Source organism: Lonchura striata, chromosome 1, assembly GCF_050655825.1.
Source record: "Lonchura striata isolate lonStrDom1 chromosome 1, ASM5065582v1, whole genome shotgun sequence".
NCBI classification, from domain to species: Eukaryota; Metazoa; Chordata; class Aves; order Passeriformes; family Estrildidae; genus Lonchura; species Lonchura striata.
The window spans coordinates 60,657,688-60,675,259 of record NC_140703.1 but is presented as its reverse complement, the minus strand read 5'-3'; the positions used below and the strand labels follow the sequence as shown (position 1 = coordinate 60,675,259).

General features: G+C 50.1%; 1 protein-coding gene across 1 annotated transcript; it reads right to left on the bottom strand.

Annotated features, from left to right (window-relative positions):
* Nucleotides 1–12,735: 12,735 nt before the first annotated feature.
* PCDH8 (protocadherin 8) lies at nt 12,736–17,083 on the bottom strand. Its single transcript, XM_021530892.4, has 3 exons — nt 14,579–17,083; nt 14,230–14,440; nt 12,736–13,767 (listed from the first exon to the last, which is right to left on the bottom strand). The coding sequence occupies exons 1-3, from the start codon at nt 16,988–16,990 to the stop codon at nt 13,394–13,396; spliced, it is 2,997 nt and encodes a 998-aa protein (XP_021386567.3). The 5' UTR covers nt 16,991–17,083; the 3' UTR covers nt 12,736–13,393.
* Nucleotides 17,084–17,572: the final 489 nt, after the last annotated feature.

Sequence of the window (17,572 nt, the reverse complement as noted above, 5' to 3'; positions counted from 1 at the left end):
AATGGGGTTACAGACTCTGTTTTAGGGGCAGGTACAGAGGTGCAGGATGAACCACAATCTTTTGCAGGGTGGGATGGAACAGTCCATTTCACTCCAGGATTCATCCAAGGGTAGAAGTGACATCTGGCTAGCTAAAATAACAATCATATCTATCTATCCTCTGCAACAAATGACAGCTTGGAAGCTCTGGCTCCTCTATGACACCTAAAAGTCTGACCTGCAACCTCCCACTTAAGAGTGAAAAAGCTCTCAATTGCTCTCAACTTTGAGAGAAATCACTGTTTTATGTGAGTAGATGTGTGTGTGCACTGGACCAGCTGAGGTAGTGAGACAGGGCTTCTCTTGAGCATCACCGTCATACCTGGAAGGTGTTACACAGCAAACAAGCTGTGCCAGCGCCTCCTTTCACCGCCTTCTGTTGCACTGAGCCACGGGTGCTGACAGAGGTGTCATCCTGACTGCAGGACAGTTTGGAAACATTTTGGACATGGTGTAAGAGAACACTAAAGCTTTCCTGTCCTCGGCATAGTTCATGCCAACTTCTCTATGAGGGAAGAGATGTCACCTTCTGGCAGCTCAGAGATTTCGAGAGTAAGTGGGACCTTGCTTCCCTCTGCTGAGACCGCATGTGGCACCCAGTTTTCACAGCACTGCTGGGTGTGGCAGGCGCTGATGTACCTGGATAGCGGAGCTGGCACCATGTTGCCCTGTGTGTGCTGGAGGCTGCAGCACTGCTTTCCTTCACTGCAGCACAAATTGCAAGGATAGCTCTTAGATTTGCTCTGACATTGTAATGGGGGACCCCAGAGACTGAGCACTGTTTACAGTGGCAAGGTCTGACGTCTTCGTGGCATTTGAGCTGGGTCACTGCAGATTCAAATTGTTGTTGAGTTTTATTTTGTATTTACCCACAGAATCTGGACTCAAGGCTCAACTGGGGCACAGTGGATGGTTTCCACGAGATCCATCCTTCAGCCAGTTTTACAGCTGAGTTGGCTGAGGTGCAAAGAGGTCAAGAGGCTTGAGTGAAACACACCGAACAGGAGGCTCATTAAGGGCTGAACTCCAGACCCATGTTCCCAGTCCTTTGCTCTAATCACCAGGCAAGACATGGGAGAGCCTCATGGGGCTGATGCTGATGAAAGAAGAGTCAACAGCTTTATTTTGCAGCTTTATTAGCAAAACGATGTAAAGCCAGCATGCCTGACTCTATTATTGAACCAGTAATCTCTGTGTGCTTACATCCAGAGCTTCCCAGCCATTTAACTAGGAGTCTGAACAATAAAATATGTTCAGTCTGAAATGGCTAGAGCAGAGGCAAAGCAGGAGGTAAGCTGTCTAATTGGAGAAGTTTCAGTGGGATTCTCACCCCAGGGGTCTGTCCCTTAGGATTAATGGTTTGCTGACATCTGGGTTGCGTGGCACTGCTGTCTTGCCCTGGGTCCCACCAGGGCTGATGGCAGGGAGCCAGAAAACAGAAAAATAACTCCCCAAACTCTTACAACAGGGAAGATGGAGATTTTTATGTTGTCAATGTGGAGGCTGTTGGGAGAAATAAACTGGCAGCTTCTACCCTGAGACACATGGGTGTGACTTCTCTTGGCTTCCAAAGCCACCTAAGGAAAGAGTGGGTGCAGGGAAATACAGGCTCTTCTCCTGGCGCCAGGGGTTGTCCCAACAGGGACAACCCCACTGTCTTTTCCCATCCAGTTTTAAAGGCCTGAAGGTCTTACGTCTTACACTCTGCTGACAGGCTGGATCGATAGGCCAAGACCAATTGTATGAAGTACAGTGAAGCCAAGTGCTGGGTCCTGCCCTTGGGGCACAACAACCCCAGGTAGCACTACAGGCTGGGGGTAGAGTGGCTGGAAAGCTGCCCAGCAGAAAAGGACGTGGGGGTGCTGGTGAACAGCAGCTGAACATGAACCAGCTGTGCCCAGGGGGCCAAAAATGTCAATAGCATCCTGGCCTGGATCAGAAATAGTGTGGCCAGCAGGAGCAGGGCAGGGATTGCCCCCAGTAGTCAGCACTGGTGAGACCACACCTCAAATCCTCTGTCCAGTTCTGGGCCCTTAGCTATAAAAAAGACATTGAGGGGCTGGAGTGAGTCCATAAAAGGGCAACGGAGCTGGGGTGGGGTCTGGAGCACTACCAAGGACAGATCCCTTTCCTTAGATAGGGTGCCTGAACTAGTTAAGAGAAGGAGATAGAAGTTGGAGGAATCACCATTTCGAGACACCCGTTTCTTTCACTCCTGTGAATGAGACACTGCTGGGTAGTGGCTCAGATGCAGAACTTTGGGGGCCAAAGAGACGTGTTCCACTCCCAGCCAGGTGTCACTTGCCTCTCCCTCTGGGAGTCTTTCGAGATGAAACCAAGTCACTGCCCCAGCTCCTATTCTCCTTCTTCTCTTTCCCCTATGATCTCATTGGAACTGTCTACTGATGCTGATGAAAAACTGGACGTGGAGAAATAAAAAAAAAAATAAAAAAGAGTATCCAAATATGCTGCAGCTCAGGGACTAAATCGGACACATAAGCTATGCACACCTTGGGAAGGCCATCACACCAGGTCAGCTACTCCACACCACAATGCAGTGTCTCACACAGGCTCAGAGCTCACTGTAAATCCAGCTAAAGTACTCAGCCTGTTTTGAAATCCACCCACACCCTTGCTTTTTACAACCTCGGGAAGAAAATGGCAAATTAATCCTTTTTTAAAAGGATGAGTCGGTTCCTTGTCATTCTCTGCGTGGCTCAGGATATGATAGTTTCTGCTGCATAAATACAGATTGTTTCTTTTCAGAACTTCCCTTTCATCAGACTGATAGGAAGGCCTGGAGGTTGTTAAAAAATGTGAAAGAAACTTGCTTTCCAATTAAGGTCAATCTCTTTTATCAGAGTCTTTGCATATAAACCTCACTTTCATAAGGATTTCTGTAAACTCCATCCCCAGCTCCGACAAACTGGGAGATGCCCATATCTCTGAAGGAGCTGGAGAAGAGGCTGCCTTCTTTCCCTGCTCTCAGTGCAAAGCAGGGATCTGATCTGTCATGATGACTGAGAACATGTCACAACAATCTGTTTGCGTTCTTCAGGAAAGAAAAACATCTTTCTCTCCCCAAGCTGTAAGCTAATTTGGAGATTTTGCAAGCTGACATGCAACCTGATTAAAATGACCTCAGGCCAACAATTCTTCTTAGGCAGCTCCACAATTAAAGTCTAGACCTATCTGTAGATGAAGGGTTTTTTTTCCTTCAAATCCCTTTGAGGAAGGAGAGTTCTGTGTTTTTATTTTTAAATCTACATATTTGGAATTTTTCTTTTACACTTTGCTTCTACCGTAGCAGAATGTGCTAAGGGGATCTATATTTTTCACATTTTGAGCAGATGAAACTTGTACGCAGAAGCCCCAGTTTCTTGCCTGCTGGAAAAATATACTGAATTTTGGAGGAAATAATACATGAATAAACTCAAGGACTCTTAAGAAACACCCAAGGCACTTTGTGGCCTACATAAATCTGCCCTCTGAGGTAAAAATGTTGTGCCCTCAATTTTCCAAAGTCAGTGAATATTTTTGTAATGACCATCGGACTGCTACTCAAATCACTTTTTTTGCTTTTTGCAATTAGTTTAGCAGTGGGATCAGCTTATTAATCTGCTGAATTTTTGTGAGCCCAGAGATCTGTCAGGCAGGAAGCAATGGAACATAAATGGGCGCCTTCTGGCTGGATGTTTTTCAGACAATGAGTAACCCTTAAACTTAATTGAGTGGTCTGGGGAGATTTGGTGATTTGTCCATGAATGTTTTAATGCCCATGTCTTTAAAAAATCACTGGTCATTTGTCATTGGTGATTCATTGGAGGTAAATCCAGGAGGGATTTTTCTTCCCCTTTGCTGATTTGGCTCAGCCTAGATCATCATCTGGTTTCTACCCTGTCAGCTGGCTAAAGTGATTGACAACTTGTGTTTTGCTAATGCTCTTCACAGAGTAATAAGATCCCCTAAGGGTTTTATTTATGAATTCAAATTACATACTTTTGAATTACCAAGTAAACTGGAGTGACTTGCAGACTAACTTTTTAGCATCCCTGAAATACCCTGTACAGCTATGGTTATTTGACACTGGTTCCAGGCCCCCAGGCTGGGGTGGGATTTTTCCTGGGTGCAAGGGTGGGATGGAGACAGGGGATGCCAGTGGCTTTACACTGGGGAGCCCCGGTGGGTCATTGCGTGCCTATCCCCAGCCCAGGCTGCTCCCTGCCTTGTGTTTCCCGGCTGCTGGGGGGGTTGAACACATGGCCTTTTCTCACCTGATTGCACCACCCTGCCTTGGCTTCAGCTCTTATACAAAACTTCTCTTCTTGGATTACTTCAAGAGGAATTTGCCTCCTGGCTCATTTCTTTCTGCAGACACTGCTTCAGCTCAGAGGTGGAAACTTCCCCTGAGGAGGTGAAGGAGATATCTCCTGGGAGCACAAACCCTAGGAAAGTCAGATGGAGGCTGTCTCACTGCTCCCAGTCAGGCTGGGCAACCTCCCCTTCTCCTTCCCATGTCCCAGGAGAGTCCCTGTTCTGCCCTGCCATGTTCTGCTTTTCCTACTTGTGAATTCACAGGGCCTCACGTCCCAGTCCCAGTCCCAAGTGGGAACTGACAGAGCCCAGACAGCTGGCATCTGTTTGGGGAATAATACTGCCTTTGGTGAAGTTACACAGAGGGGAAAAGGACACATTCCCTGACCCAGTTTGCTCCCAGGATCCTGGCCATGGAGGAGCTGGATCAGAAGCTTTTTAGAAATCATAGAGCCATAAAATGGTTGGGGTCAGAAGGGACTTTAAAAATCATCTGGTTTCAACTCCCCTGCCATGGGAAGGAATGCCTTCCTCAAACCAGGTTGCTCAGAGCTCCATCCTACCTGGCCTGCTTCGTGGGATGGGGCATCTATGACCACTATGGGCAACCCGCTCCAGTGCCCCATTACCCTCATCTCTTCCTAATATTTAATCTGTATCCAGCCTCTTTCCGCTTAAAGCCATTCCCACCTGTGCTGGCGCCACATGGCCTTGTCAGCTCTTTGTAGCCCCTTCGGAAGGGCTATAAGGGACTCAAAGAAGGCGCTGCAAGGTCACTCCGGAGCTGTCTCTTGTCCCGGCTGTCCCAGCCCGCGCTTACAGCAGAGGCGCTCCGGCCCCCTCTGCAGCGCAGCCCCGCTGCCGCCGAGCTCGGGGCTGAGCCTCCTGCCCCGCACCGGGCCGGGAACGCCGAGGAAATAAGGAGCTCGGTCACCAGAGAGCTCCCCAGTCGTGCCAGACACTTCGATTTTAGCAGACCCCGCTGCCTCTCGGCTTTCCCGGCGGGACACGCCGCCGCTCCCGCCCCGCCGCTCCCGCGCGGCCCCGGCGGCGGGGCGGGCCCGCACCGCCCCCTGGCGGGACCCGCCGGCAGCGCCCCGCCAGCGCCGCGGCTCCGTCCCGGCCCGGGGCCCGCGCCCGCCCCGACCCCGCCGGGACGCGTCGGAGCGGGGCTCCAAAGGAGCGCAGACCCTGGCGGGAAGGTCCTGCTAGAGGGACCGCCCCCCGGGGCGCGCGTGGGGCGGTGAATGGGGGGATGGCGTCGACGCCCCGGGGTACCAAACGCGCTCTGGATCATGGATGCGCTCGGATGGGTCCATGCGCGGCTGCCGGGGGCAGCGCGGGTGCCCGGGCGCAGCTCCGCGCGGGGCTGGCACCCGCTGCGGCTGCGGCCGGGGCAGCTCCCGCGCCACCGCATCCAGCATCGTCCCTTCCAGCCCCGTTCCGTTCACGCCTTACACTTCTGATTGTCTTGGATTAAACATTACCAGAGGAAATAATACTAATAGCCTTTCACAGCGAAGAAATCAACTTCTAAGGCATTTGTTATGGAAAGGATTATAATAAATTAAATGCTTAAACTAGCACTGTGCAAGCATTTTTGTCTTGGATCAAAATGTTTGCACTGGCTGTTTAAACATTTAATTTATTATAATGAGAAATATCATTGTAAAAATAAGCATGTTAATTAAACCTGAGTTTTGCAAATGTGAGTCATCCCATGTGGACACAGTATAATGAATATAGACAGGTAGAGTCTGCATGCCCTTTTTTTTCTCATTAAGAAAATTAACATTTACATCTTTAAACCCTGCAGCTATTAGTTATTTTTAATGAAATGTGTTGCCATTTCAAAGTTAAGCTCTTATATGATGCAATCAGATATTGCTAGGTCAGGGAAGAACTTTGCAAATTAAGTTGCAGAGAAGTTGTTTGCCACAGATAATTGATTAAAGTTGTTACATGGATAATCAATTTACGCAGTTAAATAAATAAAAATAAATAACTGCTAAGAAAACCCAGGTCATGCCAGGGTGGTAAAACAAAGCAATATCCCAGCCATCCTGGGGCCCAAAGGAGCCATGAATTTGGAAGCGACAGACTGAACCTCTTTGTTATCATCTGACAGGGGACCGAGGGACCATGGGGACTTCTACAAAGGCGATTTGGACAGTGATGGCTTGCTGCTGGTGTGGGTGAGAGAGGATGGAGGCAAAACTCTCTTTCTCTTTCAAGTGAAGTGACTGGAAGAAATTTTTTCTACCTTCTCATGCCACTGGTCTCTGGTGCATCTGTCTGGTCTTGTCCTGGATTCATTGCATGTGTCAAGCTGTATGTTGATATGTAAACAAAACGCACTTGGATTTACTCCCAGCTCTCTCAGAGATATGTGGCATAGCCTTGAACATGTTCCTTTACCTCCTAGAGCTCCATAAAACGTTCTCAGCTAGGGCCTTGTCAAGGGTAGAGGTAGTGTTACTCTGTTTTAATTAAGATCCTACCAAGCTGTGCATTCAGAAGTATCCCAGATCTCTTGTAATTGTACATTACTACAGGCAAAGGTCACAGCAGGCTGCTGGCCATGAAGTGATCCCGTTTCTGAAGTGATCAAGCCCCCAAGGGAGGGACAGAGGAGGAAAATCTGGCACAGAAGTGAAATTAAACTCTAAGGAGAGAGGAGACCTGGTGAATTATTTTCTAGGAGCTGCAGCAGAGAGCTGGGGATGGAATGCTCTCACTTAGGGGTCACACCCCAAATGTACTGTATACTGTTGTCCCACATGCAGAGATTCAGGTGGGAAATTTGTAGACAAAAGCAATGTTAAGATTTTGTTTTGCAGAGGTGCCTCTTCATGCTATTCTCTAGCTAGCTGTCTGCTGAACCCGCTCTTAGTGCCTGCTGTAGGACTTTCGGAAAGTCAAGGTTCTTGAATTTCTTCCAAGTCCAGTGGACATGTTTTGCATGGAAAAAGAGGGTGAATTAAGCTGAGGATCCTCTGTACATAATGAAATTGCTTAATGAACTTGGGATCATCCTCTCAAACCTTTGTGTGTTTGCAGCCTCTAGACAGCTTAGTCTGCCATCATGTGGGTCCCTCTCTCCTGTCTTTCCAAACTCCCTGGTTTTTTTTGCCTTCTCACTGTGAATGGGAGTTTTCCAGGTGAAGGGAGGAAGTTGTTGCCCTTTATTCTTCTTTTTGTCTCTCTGTCCCTCTGAGCTCTCTATCGTTGTGACTTCTGCTGACATCCTGCAAAACTACCCTCTTCTTGCAGGACCAAATTTAAGTTATCCTGAAGCTATGTTGCTTTAACCACAAAGGAGTATTTCTACAAAAGTATGAACCTGTGGAAAAAAAAGGAAAACTTGTCTGCAGGGACATTTGGACTGGTTGTTCTTCAGTAGGTTGCCCCATCCTGAGGGGATGGAGCACATGGCTGTGTACAGTGACCATCCACAGAGCGGCCAACCAGGACAGGGTCAGGACTCAACACCCTGGTGTAAGGCCACAGCCAGCAGTCAGGGGGGTAAAAGGTCCTGGGAGCTGGGCTGTAAAGATGGGCTGCCTAGCAGACCTCTGCAGGGACAAATGTCACCCAGCATTGGGCCATCCACTTAGGAGAATGGATAGGAGACAGCCTCCACGTCTGGCCTCCAGCACGTTCATCTGATGTTGGTTAAGGCAAAGGTTCACAACTTAGAACTGTTTTCAGATCTGAAAGATGAAGCTGCCACAAATACCTCTTCATTCTTTAGCAGTATTTGACTAGAGCACCACACAGGATTGCTTCTGTACCTCAGATGTGGGGCTGGTGGGTCCTCCTTACTCAAAAAGTACCTTCTAGGCACAGTTGTGAGCCATCCACTGCAGCAGGAGCTGACAAGGCAAGTGGGGTTTGCCTGCTACAGGCTGAGTGCTCATGCCTGTGACCCTGAGGATCCTCATGCCCACTCAAAAATAATTAATAATTATCAACTGGATGAACCCATTGGCTTCTCACACCCAGGCTAAGTAATTGCATTTCTCAGCTTGGTGGCCATCTGCTTCCTTTCTATCGGCATCATGGGCATGAGTGTGAAATCAGCTTTGTGTGTCCAGCAGGAGGGATCTGTATCACTGCTGAGGGGGAAACCAACTCCAGGGAGCTTCTCCTATCCATCCATTTAAATAACGAACACTTCAAGACCTTGGTGTACATGGTGAAAAGTAACACTTCTCTTCAGTTACTAGTCCACATTCTTCAAGCTAAATTTGGGCTTGTGTGACAGCTGAAGAGTCAGTGGGCATTACCACTAGTGATGCTAAGCCTTGAAATTATCCAAAAGGCAATGTTTTCTCCTTGACCAACCTTGAAATCGATTAGAAACCTCCAGAGGTTTTACGTTACATATAGGCTGATCTACTTTTTTGGCTGCTGCTCAAAACCACACTCCTATCTTCTTTCCAGGCCCTGGGGCCCTCTTCTCTCTCTTCCCCCTTCCTAATATTTGCTTGACATCTGGATGAGCTAAATGTGCAGCAATTTACCTGATTTTGTTACTTTGGTACATCTGTCCATGAGTAGATGGCTTTCCTGGGTGGTGCTGTCAAAGGACTCAGGGGAAAATAAAGCTGGAGCTGGAGAGGACGGACCATCCCTTTAGGTGACAGTGCACTCACCTGAATTTCTGTATCCACAAGGTCTGTGCCTGTGTTTAGGACAGGTGCCTAGTCTGCTGTCATGTACAATGGTGGGGTAGTCAACACAGTTATGGGAGACTAGAGAACAATTGTGAAAAGAGAATGCAGTTGCCTACTGTGAGATGTCAGCCCCCCTAGACCCCCCTGACTAGCTCTGCTTGTCTGCCACAGGAGTGCAGATGCCTGTCATTCATGTAGGCTCTACACACTGGCCTCAGAAGTCGCATCTCTCTGAATCATCAGCTAAACCCCACTTGGTGTCTCTCTGCCTTCAGGGTGTGGTCCCGGCAGCATTTTCTGACACATTTTCAGCACATGTCTTGCATGAGTTGAGGACACAGGATTAAGTCCCTGTCCCAGAGGTCACAGCCACATCCACTTGCAAACATGGGTGCTGCCACCCTGTTTTAGGAGGAGTCCTGCTCCTACAGCATGCACTGCAGGAGCCAGAATCAGGCACCTTAGTGGTGTTTGAGTCCATCACACATCTCAATACATAAAGCATCCTTGAAGGCATTCAAGTGGCACAGGACAGAAGAGCAGATCAATGGGAATTTAACTAATTTTTTGACTGAAGTACCAGTGAAGGCATCCCTGAGATCTTGTCTCCTTGGTGCATGTAGACCTTTATCAGCAGCCAGACCTCCTCCCCATTTCTCACTCAGCCCCTCCTCATTTCTCCTCAGCAGAACAGGGATGGAAAATCAGATTAAAAAAGCTCATGGGTCGAGACAGACAGAGAGAATGCTTACCAATTACTGTCATGGGTGAAACAGACTTGACTTTAGGAAAATGAATTTGAATTATTGAGAGTTAAAACAAATTTGGAGACCTGCCTAAGGTCTCCAGGGTGTCAGATGCAAGCCCACAGTCCCAGAATATCAGTGGGGTATTCAGGGGACATATTGCAGCTACGCCTTAATGGCTGTGAAGGTACACCTGGAAAAGAGCTTGTGGGAATTACCCACTTTCTTTCATGTCCTGAAAGTGCCTGTTTCTCCCCAATGACTGTGGAGGGTGTTGAGGGGCTTGGCTCCTTTGTAGGTGACTACCAGAGATTTCAGCAGGAGCAGGCTCAAGCTCAGTGTCAATGCTTTTGTGATGTCCTGCTGCTGTAGTCAGTTTGGGCCATGGAATTAATACTGGCTCAGTGAAAGAGTGCTGTCTCCAGTCCTGTGTCTTGGCACCCCCTCCTCACCTCTGCCCTCTGAGCCAGGGAAAGGCAGACAGGAGAAGGTAGCTCTTTGTGAGTAAGAGGTTCTGTGGTCATACAGTCTCACCATAGGGCTGATGTCACACAATGCTTGGCAAATAAATGGAATTTAACTGATAGGACAGCTGCATTAATTTATGAAGTATAAATAATATACGTCATCAATAATATACTCAGGATAATTAAAATCTAAAAAAACCCACAAAACCCTAGGACATACACAGTGAAATATTGATCCCAGGGACTTAGCCCAGGAGCCAAGACTTGGTCTCCCCTCTGCACTCAGCTGTGCTTTGGGTGGTGTGTGCTCTTATCTGATGGAGCTTGGAGACTTCCCTCATCTAATTTTAAGCATCTGAAAGTTACATGCATCTAGAAGTCTAGACTGCTGCCCCTTGCCCTTACAAGAAAAGGGGAGATCAGGAGCTTCAGTGATGCACTTGAACAGTCCCCGCTGCCTGCTCAGGCCAAGATGAGAAGCTCTCAGAAGAAGTCTCTATCTTTCCACTAACCAGAGAGTCCCAGTGAAATGATGGGCTCAGATTTAAATACTAAGTGGTATTTAATACTAAAATCCCACATTTTACAGCATGTGCAGTGCTAGAACAGACAGATCCCAGACCCCAATGAGACTGTAGCTGCTTGCTGCTGAAAGCTGTTTTGGGAACAGGAACAAGTGACTTTAGTTTCCTACCATTTCAAGGTTGCCTTGCACTGGGTAGCCCAAACTCCTGATCAGGCAGTGAGGAGCATCAATCCACTTCCAGAAGGGCACGAGCTCTGTTGCAGGAAACAGCACAAATTTGATGTGAAAACCCAGTGCGATGAACCATTCTTTATTGGCCCTGCTAGGGGAGTCTAGGAACCTGCTGGGAAGGTGTTGGGGTACGCAATCCAGGCTTTTGAACTAGATGAGGAAGAATCAGCTTATCAGACAGCCCTGCTTTTTTTGACAGAGAGCCTTTCCCTCCCTGAGTTCAGTTATGACTAATTACTTCCCATGCAGCCTGCTGCTCTGCATCACTGGTGATTAGCCAGAAGGGAGACTACCAGCTTTTTCTCTCAGCACCCATCCTTCGGCCACAACTTCAGCTCTATATTTAACCAAGATGACCCTCTAAATTCATTAGATGCATCATGATTTTTACTACCAGACTTCAGAGGATTCACCAGAAATGCTCACCTGTTTTCCTGACCATAGGAGATGTATCACAAACGTAGCTTCCCAGCTGAGTCTTACATCAGCCTGATTTAAATTCCCTTCAAGTTCAATCTCTGAAACTCTTGGCCCACCACAAATCTTCACACTGTGGCATTTGTGAAGCCCCAGTTAAAACTCAGACCCCATGTACATAAAAGCTTGACTGGGTTCTCCCACTCTTGCTACATGGGCTTGAGAAACCTGGAAGTTGAGGGAGAAGGTGATTTTTGTTGGTTAAGGGACATACAAGTGAGATAATGTTTTCTGCTTACATTTTGAGACACAAAGCCATAATGTTTTCTGCTTACATTTTGAGTGTTGTGTATATCTAAGAAAGTTTTATATTTCCTTGGTGAGTCATATCCTATAGATATGTACCATACCAATTAGATAAAGAGCTAAAGAATTCATGATTAAACCCTGAAGCTTTGCCTTGGAAAGATTTTTGGACTATTAATTTGTACAAAATGTGAAACAGTCCACATAAAGAGCAATTCTCTCTTTTGGAAAACTTAAATCAAATATTAAAACTCCAGTAGAAGTGTTACTTCTGGTGTAAGAATTTTTTTGAACACAGGAAGAAACCTTCATTTTGTTTCATTAAATGCTACTCTATACCTGATTTCAGCAGATGGATTTGAGATCTGCTTTTAGCTTGAAACCCTCATAGGAAGGAATTTCAAAGCTCTGATTTGAATACTATGATTTTTTTTTTTCAGGACAGTCATTTCAGTGAGAAGAGAAATATGTACCACAGAAAATGTCTATGCAATCAACATTTTTGATTTCTGTTTTATGCACCTTATGTACCTTTCCCTTGATGTATAAATATATGTACATGTACACAAGCTACAATCCTTTAGTAAGGCTGCTTTAAAAAGAAGTAAACATTTCAGCACACACCCATAGAGCCTGGCTCAATGTCTCAGCCAGAGCAGAAAGTGAAGTGCTCGGGTGGCTGCTGATGCAAAGACATCAGCACAGCACGAACGTTTCCACTGATGAACAGAGCTTCACTAAAATGACACCACTCCCCACCCGCGAAGGACTGAGCTGGAAGAGCTCAGACCAGGCAGTGACAAGCAAAGGCTGGCTCTGTCACCCCAGCCTCCCTCCCACCCAGCATTAAAAGCTTTAGAGCTAAACCACCAGAGGTATTGCCAGAGACCAACGATGGGCAAGAAGACTAAAAGTAGCTCCTTCCCACTGTATTTCCCAGCACAAAATACTTTTGTTGACCTGTGAATACCTCTATGTCCTGAGGCATGAAATTCATGAACAGAACCCTCTGAACATCACAAAACCTTTATTAGTGTTTATCAGTGATACAGATTACAGGAACCAAAGGCAATTAAATAACACTTAAGCTGACCACAGACTCAAGAAATACAAGTCACATTTGGCAAGGCAAACTTCTCAGTACACTGGATTGCTTAGGTTATTATTACACCGTGAAAGAGGAATTTCCCTTACAAGATTCTACATATTCAGGATATTATTATTATTAATTGTTATTACTGTGTCTTTCAGACAGCTCCTTTGGCAAGAATTCACATTTTTAAGTACTTATTATATAAAAATATAATGAATTTTCATTATGTACAAACATTACATTACACAATGTACAGGTTAAAAACACTACAAAAAAAATGGCAGGCCATGGGTAAACCAAAAGCAAAAGAAAAAACCCCAATGTAGAAAACACGAAAAAAAATTTAAATACTGCACATTTCATAAAAATTACATTAACTACAAACAAATTTTTTTGTTTGCAAATATCAAACAGTACTGATCTGATTGGAAATCTTTCCCAAACGACTTCATTTTTAAGGCACATCTTGCATATTTACACATACGACACTGGATCTGGTCAATAACTTAAAGGCTCTCGGGAGTGACCTAGCTGTGTGCGCAGGGAGGGCTGCGCTCGAGGGGGAGCACGCTGGGCTACGCCTTCTCAGTCGTCTCAGTCTGGGGGCCCAGGTATCTAGTCGAGGGGGCCGGGAACAGGGGCACCCCAATCTCCTGAAGGTCGGGGAGCCGTGCAGGGCGTGGCGGGGAGAGGAGCGTGATTGTCCGGTCAAAGTCCCTGTGCAGAACCTTCTCATAGACGCTCTGAAGCCCGACTGTTTTGGGCAGCTGGGCTTGGTAAAAGTTGTCCCTGCGAAGGGGATCCCTGGGCAAGGACGTGCTCTTGCAGAAGGTGGAGAGGGGTGCTGAAGGATATGGAGAGGGGTGAGGGTTGGCTCGGCCACAGGAGGGGCTCCAGCAGCGGTCGGAGTGCCCCAGGATCTTGCATTCAGCTGTGCATGCCCACAGACCTAGAGAGAGGGGAGGAGAAACTTGTCATTACTGCAGGAATAAATCCACACCGTTCACAATCCTTAGAGTTACCAGTCACAGGATGATTCATTGCACTGATGGTAGGAGTGGGGAGGCGATGCTTTACAGCACAACAAAATCCCAGGTTCGGTTAGGAAATGTTTTGTTAAGGACACTCCTCACAATTCTAGCTTTAAGGGAACCTTTTTTTAGGAAAAAAATCCAATCCTACAGCACTTCTGGCAAATCCTTATTTGTGCTGGGCTTTCAGTGCAGAGAGAGACCAACACCTAACAGCCTGCTACAAGGAGATGGGCAGTTTGAGCCATGCAGCATCTGGCTTCCCCTTCCAGCTGCCCTGCCTGACCACTGTGCCCCACAGATGGGTCCCTTCATTCACCTCCCCATCCACCCCATCTTTCTGTCTGAAGTCCAGTGGGGAGCAGGGGCAGAGCCCTTACCGTTCTGCATGTGTGTGATGAGATCTTTTTTCAGGGCATCTCCACTGATATCCGAGTCGCTGTCGTTAAAATCACTGTCGCCTTTGCCGCTGTCTTTGCCACTGAACTTCTCTGCCTCTCGGCCAGAGATGGTGTTGAAGGAGTGTCCCTTCCAAATGGCCACGGGGGGAGCAGGCTCCTTGTTGTAGCTCGGAGTGGCAGCAAAACCCTGCTGGTGGGGAGAAAATCAAAGGAGACATGAGAGAGGGAAGCGGTGAAAAGTAAACCAACATTAACTGCACCTCTGCAATTCACATCCTCCAAGATACCCCTCAGCCCTTAGCCCCACTTCCCCGTGGTGGGACCTTACCTCCCCACTCTGTCCCCTCAGCCTCTTCTGACCCTCGTAGAGGCAAGTGCTGTCGCTGCCGCTCTCAGTGGTGGAGATCTCTTCAGTCGCTGGAGAGGGGTCAGGGCTGGTGAAAGAGGTTTTGCTGGGAAAGGTTCGTACCTCAAATATGTTTCCCCTCTGGCTACCCTCCTCCTGATGGCCCTTCTCCAGGTGGGAGATGTCTATTTGGTCCTTCAGGACAGCGTTGCTTTTGACGTTGTTCCCCTTCTTGCGCCTGTTGCAGGTGGTGGCAATGGTGATTATAGCCACCAGGAGGAGGGTGCAGCTGCCTGCCAGGACAATGATCACAATCAGAGGGATGTCCCACTGCAAAGCCTTTCCTTCCCAGGAGCTGGGCTTGGCTATGTCTTGGATACTGGATGGGGCAGTGGCAGTCACCAGGAAGTTGACTGTGGCAGTTGTGGCCAGGGGAGGTCTGCCGTTGTCTGTCACAGTGAGGATGACCTTGAATAGCTCTCCCAGCTCTTCAGAGAGGTCACCCCTCAGCACAATGTCCCCAGTACTTGGGTTGATGGTGAAGAGGTCTTGCTGGGACTCTTCCAGGAAGGCAAAGGTGAGCTCAGCATTGGCGCCATCATCTGCATCTCGAGCTTTGATTTGGGCCACCAGGGAGTCACGGGTGGTCTTGCTGGACACACCAATTTCCACAGTCCCATTGGTGAGCACTGGGTGGATGATGACAGGAGGGTTGTCATTCTGGTCCACCATTCTCACTTTGACAACAGTGCTGCTGGAGAGCTGTGGGGAGCCACCATCAGTGGCCTGGATCCTCAGGTCCAACTGCTTGAGGATCTCATAGTTGAATGTCCTGAGGGCATAGATAGCCCCAGTGGCGGGGTCCACCGAGACGTAGGTGGAGATGGGGGCCCCCATGACCTGCGTCTCCAGGAGCCGGTAGGTGACCTTACCATTGTGGCCAAGATCAGGGTCACGAGCCACCACTGTGGTGATATAGGCACCCGGGGGGTTGTTCTCTGGTACAGCCACCTCGTAGAGGGGCTTGGCGAAGAGCGGCGCATTGTCATTCTCATCGCTCACCCGCACTGTGTACTGGCGCACAGTCTTGAAGGGCGGGGAGCCCAGGTCCTCAGCCACCACAGTGAGGTTGTACTCAGGGATGCGCTCACGGTCCAGTGCCGCCGTGGTGACGATCATGTAGCTGTCCTCGTAGGCTCGCTGCAGGGCGAAGTGGTCGTGGCCACGGAGGCTGCAGCGCACCTGCCCGTTGGCACCCGAGTCGCGGTCTGTGGCGCTGACCAGGGCCACGAAGCTCTCAGTGGCTGCCGCCTCGCTGACGTAGGCCACGCCGGCAGCGCTGGCAGCACCACGGAGGGCGCTGATGCTGATGCGCGGAGCGTTGTCGTTGACGTCAGTGAGGCGCACGACGACGGTGCAGGTGGCAGCACGGGGGCTGGCCCCACGGTCCTGGGCACGCACGTCCAGCTCGTAGGTGCGGGTGCGCTCGTAATCCACGGCAGCCTCCAACGTGAGGTGGCCTGAGCGCGGGTCGAGGCGGAAGAGCCGCCGTGCCTCAGGGGGCACCTGGCTGCTGAAGGCATAGACCACCTCACCATTGGGGCCTTCATCAGGGTCAGCAGCATCCAGATCGAGCAGCAGGGAGCCGGGTGGTGCGTCCTCAGGCAACTCCACCGTGACTGAGCTCTGGGCAAAGGTTGGACTGTTGTCATTGGCGTCGAGAACACGGACATGCACGGTGGCTGTGCCTGAGCGTGCTGGACTGCCACCATCCTTGGCCACCAGCTCCAGGGTGTAGGAGGGCTGGCGCTCACGGTCCAGTTCCTGGAGCAGCACCAGGTCGGCACAGCGTGCCCCATCCGCCCGTGTCTGTGCCTCCACACCGAAGTGGCTGTTGAGGGAGACCTGGAAGCTCTGGATGGAGTTGGAGCCCACGTCCTCATCCACAGCCACCTCCAGTGGGAGGCGAGTGCCAGGTGCAGCACTCTCCGAAATCTCCAGCGCCATCTGGGCATGGGGGAAGCGCGGTGCATTGTCGTTGATGTCACGGACCTCCAGCTCCACGTGCACCAGGCGGTAGCGCTCCCGCCAGCAGCTCACCACGTCGAAGGCCAGGACACACTGGGGGGCTTGGCCGCACAGCCGCTCCCGGTCCAGCCCCGCTTCACCGATGCTCAGCTGCCCGTCCTCCTCCCGCACCCGCACCAGGGAACTGTTGCTGAACTGCCGCATCAGGCGAAAGCTCATCTCCCCCGGCGCCTTCACCGGCATCTCGTCGGCCAGAGTACCGATCACCGTGCCCGGCGCGCCCTCCTCGTCGGTGCGATACCTCACCGTCTTGCAGCGGGACAGGGCCAGCAGGCAGGCGGCGGCCAGCAGCCGCAGGGGGCTCATGGCAGCGGCGCGGGGCTCAGCCCGACGCGCGGAGCGGGCGGGATGAGCGCGGGTCCGGCCGGGACACACCGGGAAAGCTCCGCCGCCGTCTGCGCCCCCCGCGCCGCCGCGCCGCCTTTCATAGACGGCTCTATGCAAATGAGCAGGCGGCGGAGCCAATGGGAGGCGGCGCAGCGCGGGCGGCGGGCGGCCCCCGGCGCTCCCCGGGCCGGGCCGGGAGCGGGGTCGCGGGGCGCTCGCCTTTGTTTTCTTTAACTCTGCGGGGTCCGGGGGTTTTCTTTTCTTTTTTCCTTTCCCCCCCCTTTCCCCGCACCGTCGCTATTTCTTTCCCCCCGTTTATTTATTTCTCATTTTCTCCCCCCTTTCCTCCCGCTCTCGTCTCTTCCCTCTCTCCGTAGGCGCGGCGGCGGAGGTGGCGCGGGGAGCGCGGAGTGCAGTGCGCGGTGGGGTTTGTTAATCCGCCAGCAAGTCGGGACAGGTGCCGTGTCGCGGCATGCCGTGCCGTACCATGTCGCGCCGTGTCGTGGCACGTCGCGCTGTGCCGCGGCGTGCCGCGGGGCCGCGGGGCGGGCGCGCATTAGC

Coding starts and splice junctions, on each gene's coding strand:
- PCDH8 (XM_021530892.4), bottom strand. CDS start 16,990: ATGAGCCCCCTGCGGCTGCTGGCCGCCGCCTGCCTGCTGGCCCTGTCC. Junction 14,441..14,578: donor TGAGGGGACAGAGTGGGGAG/GTAAGGTCCCAC, acceptor TCTCCCCACCAG/CAGGGTTTTGCTGCCACTCC. Junction 13,768..14,229: donor CATCACACACATGCAGAACG/GTAAGGGCTCTG, acceptor CCCTCTCTCTAG/GTCTGTGGGCATGCACAGCT.